Genomic DNA, 13,475 nt, shown 5'->3' with positions numbered 1-13,475 from the left:
TGTTTTTTCTGTCACTTCTTTCAGGCACCTACATCTGCACATTCTCCCAGAAGTACTTGGAGAGTTCTGCCAATGTGACAATCAAGGTTATTCCCTTGCCTTTGAAGCAGAACATCCTGATAGACCCCATTGAAGCATCTATACAGTGCAAAGTGCAACAAGATCTCCAGTGCTGCATAAGTGCTAACACCATGGAAGATTATTACACTGTTACATTCGTGGTTCAACAAAAGGAATTTCAAGTTGGTAAGAAACAATGAACTTGCAGAATCATTAGCTGCACTACGTGTCGCAACCCAGTCCCTGGTTTGGTTTTTTTTTCCAGTTAGGTCTGTGTAAACAATTCATACTTACTGCTATTACGACAGCACAGAAGGACTCCTGGAGGGGGGGGGGGGGGGGCGGGGGGAGAAAAAAAGGAAATTAACTTTTTTTAACATGGTTGCCATTCTTGGGAAGCATGGCTGAGATTAACAGAAGAGCAAGTGAAGTCACTGCTGTAGTGATAAATACATAACAGCTAAATTCAATGTTTGGTTTGCCTTGCCAGGCAGTGAGAAGTGAACATCTTCACCGTTGTTCAGATTAAAAATTGCTGAAGTCCATTTATTCGCTTTTAAATTCCACTCTGCGACTTTTTTGAACTGAGTAGCAAGGAAACATTACTTAAGAAGATCTACTAGTTCATGAAACATGTAGAATAACAGATTAAGAATGCAGTTAAAAAAAAAACCTATTCTATTTTCTTCAAGGATACAGGTAACATATCTTTAACAGCACAAAAGCCTAAACTTGTACGTCTTCAAATTCAAGGCAATTCTGCAGCTTCCCTGATGTGTTTTTATATACTGGAAGTTTTCAAGTGACTTACAAAACAGTTAATTTGGAAAAAAAAAAAAAAAAAAGCAAAGAAGATCCACCTAAACTAACTTAGAAAACCTGTAGGAATGCAAAACCAACAGGCTGAAGTGTAAAGCAGGTGGAGAGTGAGGGGTCCTTCAGTTGCTAAGAAAAATGCCAAGGTCTTTTTGGAAGAGATTGCAGTTAGGGACCCTCCGGTACTGGCATACTGAAAAGCAATGGCAGTGCTGTGCAAATCCTGAGTTCAAAAGTACTATATAAGAAGGGAAAAAAAATCATCCTAGCCTAAAGGAAACACCTATGGTAGAAGCAGAAGCAGGAAGAGTATTCTCCAAACTGGTTTCTAAAGTTAATTTTTGTTCCTACACAGGAAGAGAAGATTTGGGCAGTTTTTGCTCATATACTAGTAATTGAAAAGTTAATGATCATGCAGCAGCTGCCAGAAGATTCATTAAGGGGTAGGGGTGCGTGTGGGGGGGGGATAAGACATGGGGATCAGCATACAGAAGTGAAGTTTTTCTGCAATGGAAGTTGTTTTTTTTTTCCTCGAGGACTCACAGAAATGACAATTTTGCAGAAGCTTTCTACTGTCTGCTAGCTAATCTGTCCTAATCCTTCCACACAGGGAAAAAGAGAAAAGGAAATTTGTTGTGCTACATGTACAGTTACACAGAAACAGAATGCAACAAGGAGAAAGAGCTCACGGTGTATTGCAAGTTTACTAACAGCATTAAACAGACAGTCAATAGTGAAAATATAAGACTGCAGCTGATACCTGGTAAGAAAAAAGTTACTATTTAAGGCTGTTAAATAGGAAATCCCACTATCTTTGTTAAATCAGATGCCACAAATTTATCATTGGTGACACCTAACAGGAGCAGGTTTTGTTAGCAAGAATTTTTGTCTCCTTCTTCATGGGAAACTTTGAAATACAGAGGAAAATATCTATTTTGCTGTAATTAAAAAAAAAAATACACAAGATGTTTTGTCTTCACTGGATTTAACAGTGGCCCCAGTATGTTCCCTAGCAGTTATAGTTCAGTCATCTTCTGCCCCTACTTCCTTCTGGTGCAGCCTGCACCACCGAGCTTCATCTCCTGTGTTGAAATGCAGTCGTGCAGCTCCCAGCATGCACCAACAGTTTAGCAAAGAAAACAGGTTGTGGTGCCTCAGGAAGAAGTAGTCTAGCTCAGGAGATCAGCCTGTGGGAGAGCATATCCACTTCAAACACAAGAATGGTGACCTCCATGAGGTGTTGCAGAGACCTGGGCAAGCCCGGCTACCCGTCAGTGCTGCAGGTAGTAATTAGAATTAGATTTCAGCATTGCTACATCCAGTTTTGATGTTTAGTTCTGACTAGAGTTTGTATCTTCCTGCTTCTTATTCTAAATTGGAAAGAAATAAGCCCCATAATGCAGAAATTTTGGTTTTTCCATAGTAGTGACACCTGTCAAATTGGTGTATCTGGCCAGATTTCACCATTTTAGGCAACAAATCTGCAGATGCTTTATTTACTTTAATCAATAGATACTTACTGATATGGCTAACCCAATCAAAGCCAGTTAGCAAGACCCACTGTTCATCAAAAGGTGTTGAGGCCTCACTAGCCAGGTCTTAATGAATTTCCTGTTGGTGCTCCAGCAGCACTGAGTCCCTTAGCATAGTCAACTTTGTGTGAATTACTGTTCACATAGTGGTCAATATAATCCAGCTTCACCGCTGTCTCACCCTGTAATCTAATAGACAATTCTTAAAACTTTGGGTATTGGTTTGTTGATTTGATTCGGTACTCAAAACCAAGGGGCTTTATTAAATGTCCTTTATAATTTCATGCTTCCAAAAAATTGGGAATGCAAGACATATACACCCTGAAAGGTCAGAATTAATGAAGAGAGCAAGCTAAAATCGTAACTGATTTAAAGACCTCTGAACTTCAGGAAATCACAGGTTTGAGAGGGGTAAATTATCTCCCTGCTTCTTAGTTTTCTGCCTCTGTGTCTTTTTCTCAATACAGACAAGGAAGTTTCCTGCTCAAACAGCTTGGGCATTGGAAAAGAAGGGGCCACATTAAAAAAGCCATGCTGTGATGTAGATAATCCAGATATTTTTACCCGAGGCAATCAAGTTTACAAGTGCATCAACAAAGTCTGGAAGTTTGAAAGGAATAACTGCCTGTCTGAAGCAATAAACAACCTGCTAACTAGTGCTGAGGTAATATTTCTGACTTTTCTAGAGGCTAGGGCAGGGGGGCAGGTAGGAGAGAGGAAAAATTTTTGCTGGGTGGTTCTTTGCTTAATATAATCTAAAATGTATGCAGCATTAAAAATCAAATATTTAATTAAAACTATCTTTTAAAAGAAGTGAAGAATGTTTGACTATATCTATGCTAGTAAGTGAAAGAGGCGAGGTCCCCTCCTCTGGCCCAGAGGGTATGTGGCCCTGCATGGCCAATATCCATACCCATGAACATGCTCTCCCAGAAAAGGTGACCTTATTTACAGCATCCAGCAGGAGAACTGGCTGGCCTGGAGTGTTCCCTGATCCATGCCTAGGCATTGCCTCGGTGAACACCAGTTGGCACAAGCCCAGAGTATGCTGCAGAGCACCTAACAACGATGCAGTAGGGACAGCTGCGGGCCACTGCCCAGCCTTAGACCCAGGCCCTGTTTAGGATGCCCCCTCAGTCACTACCCCTCACAGACAGGTGCTGAGCCTCGGTTTTCAGCTTAGGTATCCTGTCATAGTGCTCTTCACTTCTACAAACCATCCAGAACCACCCTTCTCTCAGTAAGGTTATATGAGAACAATTATCTTTCTTTCAGCAAATACTTACTATGTTTGTTTTAGTAAATTAGGCACAGCAAGGTCCCAGGCAGAGGGACAGCTACTCTATTTCGTATTTCTTTAACTTGCTAGATTGTTCCCTTATATGTTTGGGCCCAGGCCAACTATTTTCTCCCCCAAAATTTCCAGGAACAGTCTGCAAGTTAGCACTTGATGAGAGACCACTCTCAACAGTCAGTTAGGATACCCTGTCGTGGAGGATCAGAGGGCTGAACACTTCTGGCATGTCTAGAATGACCCTGACTCTGTTTTCTTTACTGGCGTGGGGTAGCTATGATGATGGAGGATCAAACTCCAGGCAAATTGCACACATGATGTACTGTTATCTTCTGTTGCAGGCCTTGATCAACAGTCCTGAGGCAAAAGCAAACCTACCTAACTACCTTGCAGAACTTAATAAAAAGACAAGAGAGCAGCAAAACAAAACAAAAAGTTCTCCTGCAGACCTAGGTGCAATCATTACCATCCTGGATATAGTCTCCTCCATCCCAGCAGATGCAAAGATGCTCACTATTCTCGTAAGGTTTTATTTTAAGTCTTACCTACACTTATCAAGGCCCTTTTGTCATAGGGGATGACATTCTCCCTGAAGAAGCTTCACAGTTAATTAGGGTCAGGAACAGGAAAGTGTTAAGGGAATGAGATTAAATGACAGCAAAAATGAAATTACAGGAAAAAGAGTTTATGAAAAATAAAAATGATGAAGGTGAGCAGCCTATGCAGGAAAGAGAAGCTGCTGTCTGCTTAGCAACTAGAAATGTTCTAGGGACCCATAAATGTCTCTAGCATTCTAAGAAGGAGGAAAGGACAAGGAACAGTAGATGAAAAATTGGACATGAGCCAGTAAAGTGCGCTTCCAGCTCAGAAAGCCAATCATCTCCTGGGCTGCATAACAAGAAGCAAGGCCAGCAGGTCAAGGGAGGTGATTCTTCCCTTCTACTCTGCTCTTGTGTGACACCACCTGCAGCACTGCATCCAGCTCTGGGGTGCCCAGTACAAGAAAGCCATGAACCTGCTTGAGCATGTCCCAGGGAGGACCACAAGAACGGTCAGAGGGCTGGAACACCTCTCCTATGAGGAAAGGCTGACAGGGTTGGTGTTGTCCAGTCTGGAGAAGAGAAAGCTCCAGGGAGACCTTGTTGTGGCTCTTCAGTACTTACAGGGGCCTATAGAAAGGCAGAGAAAGACTTTTTACCAGGATGTGTAGTGACATGACTAGAGGTAATGGTTTAAAAGTGAAAGCAGGTAGGTTTAGATTAGATATTAGGTTTAGATTAGATATTAGGAAGAAATTCTTCACTGTGAGGGTGGTGAGACACTGGCACAGGTTGCCCAGAGAACTTATGGATGCCCCATCCCTGGAAGTGTTCAAGACCAGTTTGGAAGTCCATGCCTATAGCAAGGGCATTGGACCAGATGATCTTTAAATATCAAAACCATTCTGTGATTCTATGAGTAGAAGCAGGAATAGAAAAAAGGGTCAAAATAGGAATAAGATCAAGGGGATCAAGCAAGGAAAATCAATTGGGTGTTACAACAAATGAATAACAAAACACATTTTAGAAATACTTGGAAACCTTGATTGTGAGGTACAGAGGAAAACCACTGGTCTTCTGAGCAGAAAAGTGCAAAACATCTGAAATATCAAAGATAGTACAAAGGCTGGAAAAGAAGAGGAAGAAGGCTGGAAACCAAAACAAGAAAAGGCTAAGTAATATGTAAAAAAAAATCCCCACAGCTCCACTGTTCGAAACCTTAACTTGAAAATAGAGAATGCAGAGGGTTAACAACTGAATGTTTCATATAGATTGAGCAAAATAAGAAAATTCTGGGCTTTTTCAAAAGTCAGTTCTAGGACCACAGGAAAATCGCCATCAGAAACAACAACGATTTGTAGGGGATTTCAGTAACAGCATTATTCTGTTCTTGCTGTTTCAGAATTTTCTCTCCACAGTGGACTTTGTTGTTGCTGATTCTGCAACTGAAGCTTGGGAAGACCTGAATAAAGACAGCGTACTCAACAGTTCTTTGTTACTGCAGTCAGTAGAAAATTTTTCCCTGCGCCTCCAACCAGTTAATAATACCATTCCTTCTGTCTATGCAAATACCCTTCAGCTACAGGGTATAGTTGTCACAGAAAATACCAACACAGATTATAATAAGAACTTCAGCAGTACAGAAAACCTCACAGTTAATGTGCTCATTAGTGAAACTGAAATTCGGGCTCTAACACACAATTCAACTGTTGTCAGTGTGGTGTACTCAAAGCTTGGACATATTTTGCCCCAGAATGGGTCCGAGTATGTGAATGGTTTACTGATAACAACAATTATGAGCAGCAACGGAAGCCAGAAGTTTGACATTAATATGACCTTTGCAAAGAAAAACACATCTCTAAAGATGCCCCAGTGTGTCTTTTGGAACTTCACACTCAACGAACGTAAGGGGGGCTGGGATACTCGTGGCTGCACAACCACAGAGCGAGGAGATTATGTCATTTGCTCCTGCAATCACTTGACATCCTTCTCCATTCTGATGTCACCTGATAAATACTCCCAGGCAATCTTTGAAGATTATATTACCTACGTTGGCCTGGCCATTTCAATCTTGAGTTTGGTGGCCTGCATTATAATTGAATCCTTAGTCTGGAAATATGTGACAAACAACACAACCTCCTACATGCGCCACGTCTGTATACTCAACATAGCTACATCGCTCCTGATTGCTGACATTTGGTTTGTTGTCACTGCCTCCATCAATGACCAAAACCAACGGATGAGCGGAGGTATCTGTTTTGTGGCCACCTTCTTCATCCATTTATTCTACCTGTGTGTCTTCTTCTGGATGCTCAGCCTGGGCCTCATTCTTTTCTACAGACTGGTCTTCATCTTACACAACACAAGTAAGACCGCCCAGAAAGCAGTGGCATTCTGTCTGGGCTATGGGTGCCCCTTTCTCATTGCAGTCATCACCCTTGTTGTCACATTGCCAAGGAACAATTACATAAGAAAGGGTGTCTGCTGGCTCAACTGGAAGGAAAGCAAAGCTCTCTTGGCCTTCGTCATACCTGCCCTGATCATTGTGGCCACAAATTTGTTCATCACTGCAGTTGTTATAATAAAAATCCTAAGACCAACTATCGGGGATAGGTCAAACAGGCAGGAGAGGAACTCTTTGTTTCAAATTGGCAAAAGTGTGGCCATCTTGACACCACTGTTAGGCCTCACCTGGGGATTTGGCCTTGCCACCGTCATCAAAAACAGCCATCAAGCTTTCCACATCCTCTTTGCTCTGCTCAATGCTTTGCAGGTGAGTCACACATATGTATGGGTTTGTTTCCTCTGTGACTGTTTAACAAGTAGTGATGTTCCTGCAGGGCTGTGCTTGGAGGGGAATAAAAACCACTTGGGAAAGCTCAGATTTGCCTTTAGACATCCTTATTCCCAACGAGCTCTTTGGGAAACCATTCCAGGAATTCAGCAGTATTTCATATTCTCAGCTCCCTTAACAGATATGTCTTATATATAAAGCTGACATGAAGATAACTTCCAAATTTGCCAGTAGCTTTGGGAAGAGGTTCATTCCTGAAGATCAGGAAAATAGCCCTGTTATGTTCAGGTGGCCAAGCTTCAGCATGTCTGGTCTGATTTCCAGTGCATCTGGAGGCATCATACTATGCTCTTGTGGGTTCAAGTAACAAGGGAGTATAAATAACATGGAAGTCACCAAGAACAGCTGAGTAGTAGTAATAATAAAAAGAGGAACTGACCAAAATACACATTATTGGGAGTTTTCAGTCAGTATGATTTTTACAACCACATATTTAGGTGGCCAGTAGGATCCCGATACAACAGGATTTCTTAAGGACACAATAGTCATGTCTACACTGTGTTTTAAGGATAGCATCAGAATTGTGTGCTTCAGACCAAACTCAACTGCCTTTCGTACTGTGAACCTGCTAGCTTATCTGGGGAGCATAGGCAGGGCATATCTTCCATGCACAAAAGTCCCTTCTTCCAAATGTTTAGCGCTAGCAAACTATCTGTGTCACTTCTGTAGACCAGATATGCACACAGTCTGAATAAGCCAGGCTAAAAGAACTCGTACTACATCGGCACTCCGTTATGTGAAACACAGTTAGGAAAATGCCCTCTTTCAAAGAGTTCAGAGTTTAAATAGTCAATATGGACTATGTTTGAGAGTTATGAGGTACTGCAATTAAAAGGTGGGTGTCATCAAACTGCATGTAATTATCTGTCTCCTAGGGATTATTCATTTTGGTGTTTGGGACCCTCTGGGACAAGAAGGTAAGGATTCAAACTATTTCTTGTATTATGTGAAAATACTGTCTGAATTTGAACATAATTACTGTATTTACTGAATGATTTTTATTTTTTTTTAACAAATAGATACAAGAAGCCCTGCTGAAGAGGAATTCAATGTCCAAATGGAGTTCACAGCAAACAAAGGTTAGAAAATTGACCTAAGAGTGTATTTTAGTTACTGCTGAATAGTCTAACATTCTCAAAGTGTCTTTTAAGTCAAATGCACTGTATATTCTGAATTATTTATTAGAACTAGTCAGAGAAATTGAAGACACTAACAACATAGATATGAATATCTCCCCTTTTCCGAAGTTCATTATTTCACCTATAATTGGTAAAAACCAAGGAGACTAGTGGACATTTGCTCTGAATTTGACAAGAAATAACCCACAAAATGTAACTGAAGCATTATGTTAGAAAACAGAAAATTTCAGTGGCCCTTATTTATGCACAACCTAAGAGAAATGCAAAGAGAACTTACTGGGGAAGAAGCCCTTCAGCTATGAGCAGGAAAAGATGGAGATATTGCAGCTTGGTTGAGACAACTTGCATGAGACAAGGCGACAGGTTAGCCTTCAATTTATCCTGAGGACAGAAAAGTATGAATCTTCTGTTAAAATCGTGTCTATGTGTTGCAAAGACTCAGATTTTAATGAGAAAAAGATAGAACATAAATAAATATGTTTCTGGAACCAAGTGGCCTGGACACACTCCTAGAAGAGGAGAGACTTGGGTCCCATATCCAGCAAATTCCTGCATTTAACACAAAACATTTAGTGCCTAAAAAAATAAAGAAATAATGTTGCAAACAGGGACTGGATCCTTAAGAAAGATCCTGGAACTCTTCCATCCGCAGAGTTTCTCTGACCCAATAACTCTTGCACTCCTCCCTGCCTTGAAGCACAGCTTGCATGGGCATCTGGAGATGCCTCTGCTGAGGATAGGCATTGGCTTTAAAGGGGGAAACCAGTCCCACTACCATCTTTAAAAGAAAAATTAAAGATTGTAAAGTGCCTGAGGAAAATGGCTGCTGAGGAATACAATTAGCACAGAAACACTGGCAGTGTTGTGGCTGAACAGAGAGGTCACAGAATCATCAAACAGTTAAGGCTGGAAAGAACATGTTTAGATCTAGTCCAAATACACTCCTCAAAGCAAGGTAAATTAACTTAGGACATTTTCCCTATCAGGTTTTCACTATCTCTAAAGCTGGAAAATCTGCTAACTCTTTGAACAAAAAGCTGTGGTGTTTTGCTACCGTCAGCATAACTAAAACCAAAAACAAACAAAGAAACAAAACTAAACCAACCAAACAAACAAAAAGCTTTTTCTTATGATTAAATTTAATTTCTTCCATTTCAATTTGTGCTCCAGAGATTAAGACTCTGGAAAAAAAAGCTCAGTGGCTGTTTGAAAGAGGTAAACCATGGCTCAGCTGCTATAAGCTACCGGGTAGCCATGGAGCTAGATGTTCTGTGCCAGCCACATATCCACTCCCTTCACTCCCTCTAATCTTCAGCAGCTCCTAGTTCCTCCCTCCACATGTCCTTCACCTCCACAGACCTCATGGCACCATAGACCTTTCATCCACAATACCTAAAGGGAGGCAGACCTATTTAAGCCACAGGAAAATGCTGACATGGGGACAACCGAGCTTAATTATGCTCAAAAAAAGATACAGGCCAGTTGGAAGGACGCAGAGCAGAACAAGTCCCAAAGAGGTGGGAGGACTGCTCTGCTAGATGACATAGGACTCTTCAGCCTAGACAGCTGATGGGGAATGTAAAGGTGGTGTGTGCTGCTACAAGGTCACGGAGCAAGTGTGCCATCCCGTTTGATCAGGAAGGAGCAGACCTTACCCTGATGCGTGGCAGATCCAAAACAAGCAAAGGAGATGTAGACCTCCTTGCTCCTGGATGTTATGGATGTTGGATGCTCTCCCAGGTTCCCTTAGAGTTTACTTCATGTTGCGGAAGCTGAACAGGCCGTGAAGGGCTGTTAAACACCAGGGTCTTGCCTTTGCCTCCAGGAGTCCCTGTACGTCTGACCGCCACAAGCGGAAAGGACATTCTGCAGGGGTGCTGCTACAAGCTTACCTCGCTTTTGTAAAACTCTTCCCTAGGGCCTCTGCCGTGGCCCACACTGAGTAAGAAGCCCCTGGGCTGGAGGATCCTGGGATCCAACCAAGCGCGGATCTGCTTATGGCATTAAGCAACCAGCACTCATTGGAGAGGCTGGGGGAACGGTGTCTCAAACAGAGGAGCAAACCTCTCAGAACTACGTGGTCTTCCAATGAGGCTTGAGAAAGCCCTAAAGCAGAATGCAGGAGGCCAAGCACACAGCGGGCTCAGAGCCTCAGTGACCCAGGACGTGTGTTACAGCCCTAGGAGAGGGCCAGGAGCTGAGGGTATGGGCTGACATTCACCTCACAAGGAACTGTGGTGGCCGAAGACAAGCTGTAGCTGCAGAGTAGGTCGTTGTCCTCTTCTCGCTGATGCCACAGGGGTGCTCACCTCTGCTTCTGCACAAGGGGGACCACGTTCCCAGGCACAGAATACAGAAAATTTTCAGCCAACAGGGATCAAATACCTGTGTCTGGGATGGCTGCATGAGGTTGGATAAGTCTGTGTATTTCAAGACAGAAGTGCTTGTTTCAGCTTGCAATTCTGCATTTATAACCCCTTACCAAAGAAGCCATACCAGGATGGGTAAGGGATTGAAGGCATCAGAATCTAACCACCTGCACTTGGAATGGAAAAATATAAATTGTGAGAAATGTTAGCATCATTCTGATATGTCAATAGAGCTTAATTTTATATTGGTGTCCAAACAGGGTTTATTCAGAAGAACCTGTACAGGTATTGCTAAAGAACTGGGAAGCAGACTTAAAAACCAGCATGCTTAAGACCGATGGGCACATAACATCAAAAGAATTAAGGAGTCCATTGGGGCTGAACTGTCAGCTCAGAGGAGCAGCACTGGCTCAAATCACTCCAGCTTCCACAAACATCACAGAATTGCTGAAGTTGGAAAATACCTCCAGAGATCACCTAGTACCAGCCCCCACAACTCAGAGCATGGTCAGCTAGAACTCAGAGGCATGTTCAGTTGGGTTTTGAGTAGATCCAAGGATGGAGACTCCACAGTGTGTCTGTGCAGGCTTTTCCTGCATTTGACCACCCTCACAGTGAAAAAGTTTCTTAAGCAGGATTTCCTGTATTTCTGTTTGTTCCCAGCACCTCTTGTCCTTTCACTGGGCACAAACAATTAAAGCCTGGCTCTGTTCTCACTCCCACTGCCTCTTGTCCTTTTACTGGGCACCAAGGAGCAAAGCCTGGCTCTGTCTTTACTCCGTTCCAGTCCCATGACCCCCAGCATGTCCTGCCGTGTGGGATTGTTCCTCCTCTGGGACAGGACTTGGCATTTCCCTTTGCCAAACTTCATAAGATCCCTCCCATCCCACTTCTCCAGCCTGTTGAGGTCCCTCTGTATGACAGCAGGCTCATCTGATCTATCAGCCACTCCTTGCAGTTTTGTAGTATCTGCAGACTTGCTGAGGGTGCGTTTTTCCCATCATCTACAACATTAATGAAGATGTTAAACCAGCACTGGACCCAGCAGTGACCTCCCTGCATGTCCCCTCCAGCAACCCGCCGACAGCCGGGAGGCAGCAGCTTGCAATTAGCCAGGCAGAGCAGTGCTGTAAGTTTTAAGTGCCCCAATCATCTGTCACATTCAGATCTTGTGTCAGAAGGAGACGGTAAAGATGTGGTTTCTGCTTCATGGTTCTTCATTTAGGATCCCTAGAGTCGTCCACCTGGATTTTTTAAACTGGTACTCCAAGCATTCCAGTGTTTTCAGCAGGAGGATTACACCTGGGAACCCTTCCTAATAAATTTTTAAAACACCTTGCCTTCTTTCTGGCTTGAAAATTATATCTGCTAGATGTCGTGCTATTCTGACTTTGTGAAAAACTCCTTTTCTCCAGGAAACTGGGAGGAAGGCAGGAATAACCGATACAGCTATCGTACAATGGACACATCCAGCAGAATAAAGTGGAGAGAACAAGTTGTGAAGTCTTGGATCCCAATTCTGAATTGCTTTTCAGACAAAATCTCCTGTGCCAGACACTTCCAACTCTAGTTGACACTGTGGAAGCTACCCCAGGCAGTGGGAACTGGCATATTTCCTTGGCAGTTCTGCTGATAAGGACTAAATAAAGTAACATCAAAGTCTTTGAGCAAACTTTTTAGATGTGATTATTTTACCTTCTTCCACTACCACCTTATGGTGTAGGTGACAATGCAAAAAACTGCCTCATTTCCCCAGCCATAGTACAACTTAATGAACGGAGAGGGACTGAACAGAAAAAGATGTGCTCTCCATACCACTTCTAAAAGCATCTTTTGGAGGAATCTCATTAAATTCTCAAACCACTCCAGAAGAGAAAAAGAAACTTCATTTCAGCAGCAGCCTGGACTGCAGAGCTGTGTTCTGATGCCCTCTAGTGTGTCAAGTCAAATTTGCTTTTGATTATCTCAGGCTATCGGCCTTCAAGGACCATCCCCAAACATATAAATCTTAGCTTTTCTGGCTACCTAAATACTACCTCATACTCCCTCAGATAAGGGACCAGAACTCTGTGATGCCTAATGCAACAGACTCCAGAGCCTAAGCCATCTTTCCTGGCCAACCATTAGAGACGGGCTATTTCTGTCCTGTAGCTTCTTTTAAAGTTGATCTTCCTTCATCACCATCATAAACATGCAAATGGGTCAACTTGATGCCTCACCAACATCTAACTTGTCCCTCTCTGCATTGCCTTCTCGTACCACTGAACACCATTTTATTGTAACCTTTTTTTCCCCCCTCCATGTGGCTACAAAGACAGTTCTAGGCTTTTGACAAAAAGCGATTTTCTTTCTTACAGTCATCATCCCTGATCCTGGTGACACCAATGCTTGCTATGAGCTATCCGCTTTCAAGAACCTTTAACAACTTATGTGGGAAAACAGGTATGTGACAGTAGACATCTCCTACCAAAGCAAACAAGGTTTTGCTTGTGTTCTCACTCTCAGGGTCTGTCTGTCTATTGATCTATTTGTCTATCCATCCATCCATCAATGGTATTTAATCTTCTAATACAAAGGAACTGTAATAAGTCATTGGTATTGCTACTGTAATTGCTCATAATTGTAGCATAATGCTAGCAGCATAATCGTCTAACACTAAAACTAAAGTATTGGATGGTGGCGTGTTTCACCAGTTACAAAACCCACTAACTGAGCTTTGTTTTGAGTTTAATGATATTATGACATAGCGCTCCTCAGTTCACTTACTGTTCATGAACTCTTCACCACCTTAGAGCTGTATCTCTTCAAAGGTTCTCTGGCTGTTATTTTATGGACATCACCATTTCAGTTATGACTTTATTTTGCAAGAAGC

At 42.5% G+C, this 13,475-nt stretch overlaps 1 protein-coding gene across 3 annotated transcripts in view; it reads left to right on the top strand.

The window, feature by feature from the left end:
- The window catches only part of ADGRF5 (adhesion G protein-coupled receptor F5), a 47,616-nt gene that overhangs the window by 32,480 nt on the left and 1,661 nt on the right, over positions 1 to 13,475 (top strand). For 2 of the 3 annotated variants that reach the window (XM_056344084.1, XM_056344085.1), the window contains exons 14-21: positions 25 to 246; positions 1,487 to 1,639; positions 2,876 to 3,072; positions 4,044 to 4,223; positions 5,644 to 7,014; positions 7,971 to 8,012; positions 8,115 to 8,174; positions 12,961 to 13,045. In XM_056344084.1, coding sequence (XP_056200059.1) covers positions 25 to 246; positions 1,487 to 1,639; positions 2,876 to 3,072; positions 4,044 to 4,223; positions 5,644 to 7,014; positions 7,971 to 8,012; positions 8,115 to 8,174; positions 12,961 to 13,045 — 2,310 coding nt within the window. Of the gene's footprint in view, positions 1 to 24; positions 247 to 1,486; positions 1,640 to 2,875; positions 3,073 to 4,043; positions 4,224 to 5,643; positions 7,015 to 7,970; positions 8,013 to 8,114; positions 8,175 to 10,863; positions 12,939 to 12,960; positions 13,046 to 13,475 lie in introns of those variants that run through there. The other variant, XM_056344086.1, reaches the window with a different exon arrangement.

Source organism: Falco biarmicus, chromosome 6 (genome assembly GCF_023638135.1).
Source record: "Falco biarmicus isolate bFalBia1 chromosome 6, bFalBia1.pri, whole genome shotgun sequence".
Taxonomy (NCBI): domain Eukaryota; kingdom Metazoa; phylum Chordata; class Aves; order Falconiformes; family Falconidae; genus Falco; species Falco biarmicus.
This window is presented reverse-complemented; position numbering and strand designations above follow the sequence as displayed.